Here is an 8852-nt window from a genome sequence, read left to right as displayed (position 1 = left end):
CACTTGACATTATGTGTCCAAACTTATAAACTATGACTTAGCCATTCACAGAGGAATAGTATTTTAACTTTGCTTATAACTTCTGTTAAACCTGGAATTATGGTAAGGCACTTCACAAAGCACGAACTCAGAAAACTCTAAACCCTGCAACTTCAAGTTTTCCAAATTTTGAGAAGAGGAAGTCAGGAGAAGGGAGAGAGAGATGCACAAGTCAGGGCCTTGGATCCAGTGCCATCTCAGCTGCTGCGAGCTCCAGGGCTGTGGGACGTGTCAGTGTCACACCAGTGTCATAGCCTCACCTGCTCTGGCCCCTCTCACAGGTGGGGTTTTCAGGGTGTCAGGGGCTTGGCAGCCACTTTGGGGCTGGATCAGAGGCTGCAGTGGCTGGGGCTGGGGCACTGACCATCCCAAAACCACCTCAGAAACCTGGGATGCACCAAAATCCCTTCAAGAATGTGGAATACCCAAAAACTCACTCAAGAATGGGTTCCCCCTCCCTTCATCATCTCAAATCCTCGGCTGTCTCATTCCAGACCTCACCACACCCTCCCAATCCCCACCCAAACCCATCTCACCCCTTCTGGACATCAAGACCCCCTTCCCAAGCCATATTTCTCCCATCCCACCCCTCCCTAACCTCATCTCACCCATCCTGCCCCACCCAATGCTCACCTCACCCTTCATGATTTGCATCTCACTTCACCCAACCCCCTTCCAATCCCATACCATGCTGAGGGGCTGAGGAATTGAGTAATTTTGGGTGGGATTGAGTAGTTTTCAGTGGCAATGAGTGTTTTTGAGGCGACAGATCAAACCCTCTTGTCTCTTTGAGCATTAAGAAATGGAGACAACCACACCAAAGACCCCAAAATCCTCCCAAGTATCACCCGGAATCCGAGATTCTCACGAAACACAAGGAAAAAGTGAGGCTTTAGATGGCTCTGATAAATTTGTTGGTTTTCAGCCCAATTTTGCTGCTTTTAAAGGGATGAAGAAGAATCAAATGAATATTAGGGACCACCAAATGAAAGGACCACCAGCCCAGTGTCTTCCCAATGTGGGTCCCCCAACGGGGGATGGAGTTGGAGCACTGCAGGAAGCTTTTCCCACAGTCGGGGCATTCGCAGGGCTTCCCTTACTGGTGCCTCTGTTGGTGTTGGCTCAAGGTAGAGCTGTCTGAGAAGCTCATCCCACACTGGGGACACTCATAGGGCCTCTCCCAAGTGTGGATGCGCTGGTGCTTGATGAGGTGGGAGCTGCGCTTGAAGCCCTTCCTGCAGTCGGGGCAGCGGAAGGGCCTCTCCTCTGTGTGAATCCGCTCGTGCTTGAGGAGAGTGGAGCTGGTCCGAAAGCTCTTCCCACACTTGGGACACTCGTAGGGCCTCTCCCCAGTGTGGATCATTTGGTGAACGACCAGCTGGGACCTCTGGTTGAAGCCCTTCCCACATTCCCCACACTTGTATGGCCTTTCCTCAGCGTGGAGGTTCTGGTGGCAGATCAAGTTGGAGCTGTGGGTGAAGCTCTTCCCACACTGCTCACACTTGTAGGGCCGTTCTTTGGTGTGGCTCCTCTGGTGGCAGATCAGGCTGGAGCTTCTGCTGAAGCTCATCCCACATTCCCCACACTCGTAGGGTCTCTCCCCAGTGTGGATGCGCCGGTGGGTGGTGAGGGTGGATTTGTACTTGAAGCCCTTCCTGCAGTCGGGGCAGCGGAAGGGCCTCTCCTCTGTGTGAATCCGCTGATGTACAAGCAGATGGGAGCTGCTCCGAAATCTCTTCTGACACTCGGGACACTCGTAAGGCCTCTCCCCAGTGTGGATCCTCTGGTGTCTGATCAGTTTGGACTTCCGGTCAAAGCTCTTCTCACATTCCAAGCACTTGTGGGGCTTCTCCCCGTGATGAAGCTGGTCATGGACCACCAGCTCAGAGCACTGGCTCAATCTCTGTCCCCCTTCGTGGCACAGGGTGGGTCTTTCCTCCTCAGAACTCCCTGGGATGTGTTTGGAGCCCCTACCCCTGCAGGATCTCCAGAGCTTTTCCTCCCCATTGGATTCCTGCACTGTGGAGCCGCTCAAAACTGCCTCTTCCACGAGGTTCTGCCGCGGGGATTTGTCCTCCCTGGTCTCCATCCTCACCTCCTTGTCTGGGGAAGGAAGGACAAGGACAGAATGGGATTTGCCTCTGTGCCACAGGGAAGGGGAAGGAGATCCCCCAGTGCATCCCCAGCAGGACAGCATCAGCAGCGGGGTTGTCCTGCAGCCAGGGGCCATGCTGGGCTGGGAGATGGAGCAGGAGAGAGGGGGAAAGGGGCACTGACTGCCTCCTCACCTGCCTGGCTGTCCTGGGGCATCTTCCTCTTCCTTGCAGCCTTCTCTGCAATCCAGACAAGGTTTAGGAAGGAGAAATTCTGGTATGGGCACAAGGGGTTAGGGAGTTCCTCCTGCCTAAGTCCATCTCTAGAAGTCACCGGCCATCTGGGGTCCATAAAAACCTCCCAACAAAATGATTCAGACCTGAAATGTCTCCCAGGAATTCTCTGTCTCTGGTCTTCCCCCTTTGTTCTTCAGGGGTTCCCCCCTGTCCCAGCTGCTGGGGGTCACACTCGTACTGGGGGTCCTGCATCTATTTGGTCCCGGCCCTCCCCAGGCTGCTGGGAGTCCCAGGAATACAAAGTTTCCCCCTTTTCCACCTCCCCACTCAGGGATGCTGGGGCTTTGGGGGTCCCTTGGGTCCCTTCTCCCCTCATTCTCTGCTTCAGGGTGCAGGGGCTCCAAGGAGTCCCCCCCTGCCCCTCTCCAGGCTGGTGAGGGTCCCGCCAATCGTGGCGCTCCCCCCTCTCTGGGCTCCCCACTTTGGGCTCCTGGGGGACACAGGGCTCTGCTCCTCCAGCCTTGCTGGGGACCCTGGCTGGGGACTTCCAGCCCTTGGGGCTCCTCTCGGCAGATTTGGGCTGGGGGGAACGCAGAGAGGGCTGGGGGATCCCAGGAGTGGCATCACTGGGAGTGACTGGGCTGTACTGAGCTAACTGGAGCCTTACTGGGGCAACTGGAACTGACTGGGAATGGCTGTGAGCATGCTGAGGGCAACTGGGATATTCTGGGGAGCGTCTGTGACATTAACAGGGGGACTGGAACCATACTGGGAACAGCTGGGACCATGCTGGGGGCAACTGGGAGTGAGTGGGAGTGACTGGGTCTACATTGAGGGCAACTGGGCCGGACTGGGAGGGACTGGGATCATCTGGGGAGTGACTGGGACTATACTAGGGGCAACTAGGTGCAACTGGGACCACACTGGGATGAACAGGGAGCAACTGGAACCATGCTGGGGGCAACTGGGATCCTACTGGGATCACTGGGGGAGAGGCTGGGTCCTGCTCAGGGCACTGGGGTCATACACAATCATACTTGGAGCAACTGGGACTGCACTGAGGGTGACTGGGAGTGGCTGTGAGCAACTGGGATCAGACTGGAATCAACTCAGTGCATCTGGGAGACACTGGGATCATACTGGGAGCAACTGGGACCACATTTTGGGCAACTGCCAGAAACTGAGATCACGCTGGAGGCAACTGGAAGTAACAGGGAAAGAAGGGGATTGTTCTGATGTAACCAGAACATTACTGGGGTAACTGGGATATACTGGGAGTGTCTGTAACCATACTGGAGTGACTGGAACCACACTGGGAACAGGTGGGACGACAGTGGAGGCAACTGGGCAGGATTGGGACCATGCTTAGAGGGACTGGGACTATTCTAGGCACAACTGGGATCATACTGGTAGAAACTGGGGACAACTGGAACTATTCTGACAGCAAAAGGGATCATACTGGGATCACAGTGGGAGTAGCTGGGTCCATGCTGGGTGAGACTGGGATCACACTGAGGGTGGCTGGAATCCTACTGGGATTGACTGGGAGCATGCTGGGGGTGACTGGGATATACTGGGAGAGACAGGGAGCCATGAGGATCATACTGGAGGCTACTGGGGTCATACTGGTATTGACAGGGAGCAACTGGAATCACACTGGGGGACACTGGCATTATACTGGGACTGACTGGAATTAGACTGCAAGTGACTGGGATCATACTGGGAGTGGCTACAATCAAACTGGGATTATAATGGGTGTGATTGGACCCTGACTGAGGTTACTGGGAGCTACCAGGCCCATGCTGGGAGCCAACTGTGCTCACACTGGGAGAAACTGGGAGCAACTGGCAATGACAGGATGCATGCTGGTGACAACTGGGATGTACTGGCAGTGACTGGGATAAAACTGGGGGGCAACTGAACTACGCTGGGGTAACTGGGAGTGCCTGGCAATGACTGCGAGAATGTTCAGGGCAACTGGGATATACTGGGAGTGCCTGAGACCATGCAGGTGCTGACTGGGACCACACTGGGAGCCACTGGGAATGTGCTGAGGGGAACTGGGGGCAATTGTGAGTGATTGAGGCTCTGCTGGGACAGACTGGCTTCATACTGGGAGTGACTGGAGCTATGCTAGGGGCAACTGGGAGAACTGGAAACACACTGAATAAAAGTGGGTGCAACTGGGAGAAACTGGGACTGTGCTGGGGTAAATGGCATCATAACAGGGAACAACTGGGAGTGACTGGGCTCATACTGGGAGTGCCCAAGCAACTGGATCCACACAGGGGTGCGGGGGGTTTGGGGGTGGTTACTAACAAACCCCCTTCCTGAAAAACAACCAAAATGAAAACAAACAAGCAAACAAAACCAAAAATACGCCCCCCCCAAAAAAAAAAAAACAAAACAAAAAAACCAACAAACCAAATAACCACAGAAAACCAAACATCCCAGCCAACCAAAGGGAAAAAAAACCACCAAAAAACCAAATCAAAACACTTAGTGATACAAGTATTGCTAGATAGCATTTACTTCTACTATGTGTTAACCTGATCCCTCAAAATCATCCCCTTCTTTTTCTAGAAATAGCTGTGAGAACAGAAATCTCTCCTTCTCTGTACTCCGTTTGTAATTGGGAGGAGTTAACAGGATTTAGGATTTATTTGCTTCGTTTTCATTCAAAGATGCCAAAGAAGAGAGAAATACAAAACCACAATTCTACTTATTTCTATTTGAACTCTATTAATTAAAAAATCTACAGAATTTTTCATTCTGACACATTTAATGATTTTTATCTTCATTTACCCCCAACATTCTGAAAATCCCTCTTCCTAGGTCAAGCCTAAGGGAAAGTGTTTCTTAAAATTTCCTCTTAACGATATTCGTCCACCTCACAATCCTTGTTATGCACAAGGAGGGGGCAACTGGGCTCATCCTGGGAGCAGCCACTTCCAGCACCGGGACCCCCCAAAAACACCTCCCGGGAACCCCCCGATGTCCCCCGAGGGCCATCTGCGCCACGGCTGTGGAGCCCTGCAAGCTCCAAACATCCCCCCCAAAAAACCCCACACCCAGGGAGCCCCGGGATATTTGGGGCGAGCTCCCCCTCCCCGGGCACCTGCGGGATGGGGGACGATGCTCCCGGGGTTCTGCGGCTTCTCAGGCAGCGCTGGAGCCGTTCGCTCCCTCCTCTCCTCTTCTTCCTGCTGCTTCCTGCTGCCGCTCCGCCTCTTCCTCCCTCCCTCCTCCTCCTCCCCCGTTCCCTGAACCCCTGGCAGCCGCGGGACCAGCGGGGATGGAGCCGGGGCAGGCTGGAATGAGAGAGGGGTGAGGGGGGATGCCAGCAGTGGGAGTGACCGGGCTGTACTGGGATCATACTGGGATCATACTGGGAGTGCGTGGGAGCAGCGCCATGGCTGCAGCCATCCAGGGGGGATCCAGGGGGGATCCCACCACTACTGGGGTGTTTTTTCCTCCCCATTTTAGTATTTGTGAGTCCGCAGCCACACAAGCCCCTTGTAAGGGTTGATGATGACGGCTTTAGTTATATTGGGGGGGGGTGGAGGGGGGCAGTACAAGCCCCTGTAGGGGATGTTTTGCCCCCCAAGGTGGATTTTTGGGAGTCTCTCTACCATCGCCGCTTTAAGAGCCCCCGCACCTGTGGGGTCCCACTGTAACTCCCCTTAAAAGGGCAACACCACTCCCGTTGATTCCGGCAGAGGAGCCCCGGGGAGGGGTTGGGGGTCCCGGGAGGGTTTGGGGGTCCCAAGGAAGGTTTGAGGGTCCTGGGAGGGTTTGGGGGTCCCAGGAGGGGTTTGGGGGTCCCGGGAGGGTTTGGGGGTCCCGGGTGATGCCGATGATGGAGATGGGGTGCTGGGTACAAACTTTAGCGAGGGGTTCCTGGGGGCCATTGTAAGTTCTGTGTGGTTTTGGGGTCACGGTGGATTTTTGGGGGTTCCCGAGGGGGGTTTTCAGGGGTCCCCAAGGGGGGATTAGGCGATCCCAGGGGAACCCAGGGCTGTTTTGGGGAACCTGCCGGTGACAGAGCTGGGGACCCCGTGCCGGGTCTGAACCTTCTCACTGTGCTCAGGAAGCGTCAGCGTGTTCAGGGAGATCCTGGGGGCCCGGGGGGTCACCCCAAATCCCGGGGCACCCCAAATGCCAAGGGAGCCCCTGAACTCCGCTCAGCGCTGGATCTGCTGCAGGCAGGGGGGCACCAGCACTCGGCCCCACCCCACCATCACAGGGGGCAGAAACGGGGCAGGGACAGATGTGTGACATTAAGAGCCACTGGATTATTTTGTGTTGTAGCAAGCATCTGCATGAACACTCTAGAGAGACTCTTCTGATAAAGTAATGAGTGATTATGTCTAAATAGTGAAACTGACTGAAAATCACAAGTTGTGTCTTTCTATGTCGTTTAACAAGAAAGTTAAGAGTTTGTGAGGGGAGAAAAGAGTGTTTTAAAGTGTCATTCTGTTTTAGTTTAAGTTTTCTTTTTTCTCAGCTTTTTTTCCCATTCTTTTAGTGTGTTAATAAAACTATTTGTATTCATTTTTAAGCTTAAGCCTATTTTGGTTTTTTTTTCTCCTAATCCCTCCCTCCCACCGAAAAAGAATAAATACTAAACCCTCTACATTAATTGGTGTTTCTGCCTGGTTTCAGTAAATGAAGACCCTTACAGCTGCCCAGGCCCCTGCGCTCCATGGGCTCTGCAGAGCTGCACACCAGGGAGGCAGCTTGGGGTACCTCAGCCCTGGGCACCAGTGACCTTCTTGGTCTGGACGCTGCCTCTGGGCAAATGAAGGCTGCTGGCCTTCTGCTCCTGGCCCTGGCCCAGCCGTGCAGGGCTAATCCTGGTCCTACTCTGAAATGTGCTCAAGAGGGATTTGTTTGTTTCCAGCTTTCCAGGGCATTGATTGGCACCACAAAATACTGAAGGACTGAGGCCTGAACAACAGGCCCTGAGCTAAATTTGCCCTCTAGGTGACCCTTCCAACCAAGTGTTCGATGTATCTGCTCCTTAACCAAGTATTACTATCAACAGGATCTGTGCAGTCATTCATTGGGGAAACACATCTTTACCTTTCAGCATGAAGAAACCAGACAAGGCCACATCTGTCCTTGGTTCCTCCTGGAGCCCTGGACAGGCTCGGGGAGAAAACCAAGAGGAGAATGCAATCAGATCTCCCGCTCCAGAAGTTCTGTCAGATTGCTCGTTCAGCACTGGCAGAGCTGGGCTGTTCTCACAGCACAGTCAGAAGCCTCGTGGCTGGCAAAAGTGGAGGCAGTGGAGGATTTCCCAGCTCCTGGCAGTGGCTCTCCAGGGCTTTGCTGGGACAGCTTTCCCCAGCTGATGAGGGCATCTGGATGAAGGAGAAAGTAGAAGGGTGTCTGGTGATGTATCTTTCTTAATCACTAGAGGCAACGTCTTGTATCAGTGACGAGGTGCATTGCTTCGCTTATCCTTTTGATTTTTCTTTGCACTTCTGCACGATACCAAATTATACTGTTGCTTCAGCTGGTGTCTGTGCCTCTGACTCGCCCTGTTGCAGACAGGTAAAAAATGTTATAAAAGAAAGGTCTTCTAAAATATGGATTAGGCCCTGCTACTTTAGCTAAGCAGCTAGCAATAGCTTGCAAGTTCCCAGTTGAAAACTATTTTGAGAATGAGAAGTTTGTTAACACAACAGCCTATTCTCAGGGAGAAAAACAAGTGCACCTGCATAATTATTAGCTCTGTTCAATGAGAACCCACAAAGGAAAAATGTAAACAACCTGAATCCTAGCACGTACACACAAATGACCTTCTGACCAATAAATGAAGTAGTAAGAAAACTACCAGCCAACAGGTGCTGTGCACAAGGTCTGTGAGAACTGTATAAGTGATGTGAATAAAGAATTGGCTTTTCCTGCATGAAGAATATGGAGTCTCGGCTGATTTATTACAACATCTCCCCACCACCAAAACAAACACACAGCCAGTTTGGCACCAGACCTGCTTCTCTGCCAGCCCATTTCTTGGAAAACACCCCTGATTGCCATCTCTGCAAATGCAATTCCTACTTTCCAACTACCTTTTCGGCAGCCAGATGAGAAAAGCAGTCCCTCCCAGCTCCGGACACCTCCAGACACCAACTGCTTTCAGCAGTCACAATCCTGAAATATCAACTTCCTTCCTTAACCAGCCTACTAGGAGCTCACACAGGGAGGCCTTTTTGTCCAAGGATACCCACAAAGGAGCTCGAGGATGGAACAGTGTTCTGGTTTCAGGCAGATTTTGGGAGAAACCCTCCCATGGGGCCCCCTCCCCTCCCCCAACCGGTTTGGGAAAAGACTTCCTCAGAGAGAAGTGGAAAAAACCTGTTTATTAAAGAGGCAAAGCACTCCCAGCACAATACCCGATGACAAGAGCTTTGTGCTGCTTACGGAGGGATAACAAGCTTAAAGAAAGTCTCCTCTTGAAGATAGTCACTGTGCTCC

General features: G+C 52.8%; 1 protein-coding gene across 1 annotated transcript; it reads right to left on the bottom strand.

Moving 5' to 3' along the window:
* Positions 1-642: 642 nt before the first annotated feature.
* Positions 643-3501, bottom strand: LOC120756387 (zinc finger protein 239-like). The gene is made up of 2 exons (XM_040072688.2): positions 2328-3501; positions 643-2142 (listed from the first exon to the last, which is right to left on the bottom strand). The coding sequence occupies exons 1-2, from the start codon at positions 2482-2484 to the stop codon at positions 1136-1138; spliced, it is 1164 nt and encodes a 387-aa protein (XP_039928622.1). The 5' UTR covers positions 2485-3501; the 3' UTR covers positions 643-1135.
* Between the last annotated feature and the right edge of the window lie 5351 nt (positions 3502-8852).

Source organism: Hirundo rustica, chromosome 9, assembly GCF_015227805.2.
Source record: "Hirundo rustica isolate bHirRus1 chromosome 9, bHirRus1.pri.v3, whole genome shotgun sequence".
NCBI classification, from domain to species: Eukaryota; Metazoa; Chordata; class Aves; order Passeriformes; family Hirundinidae; genus Hirundo; species Hirundo rustica.
This window is presented reverse-complemented; position numbering and strand designations above follow the sequence as displayed.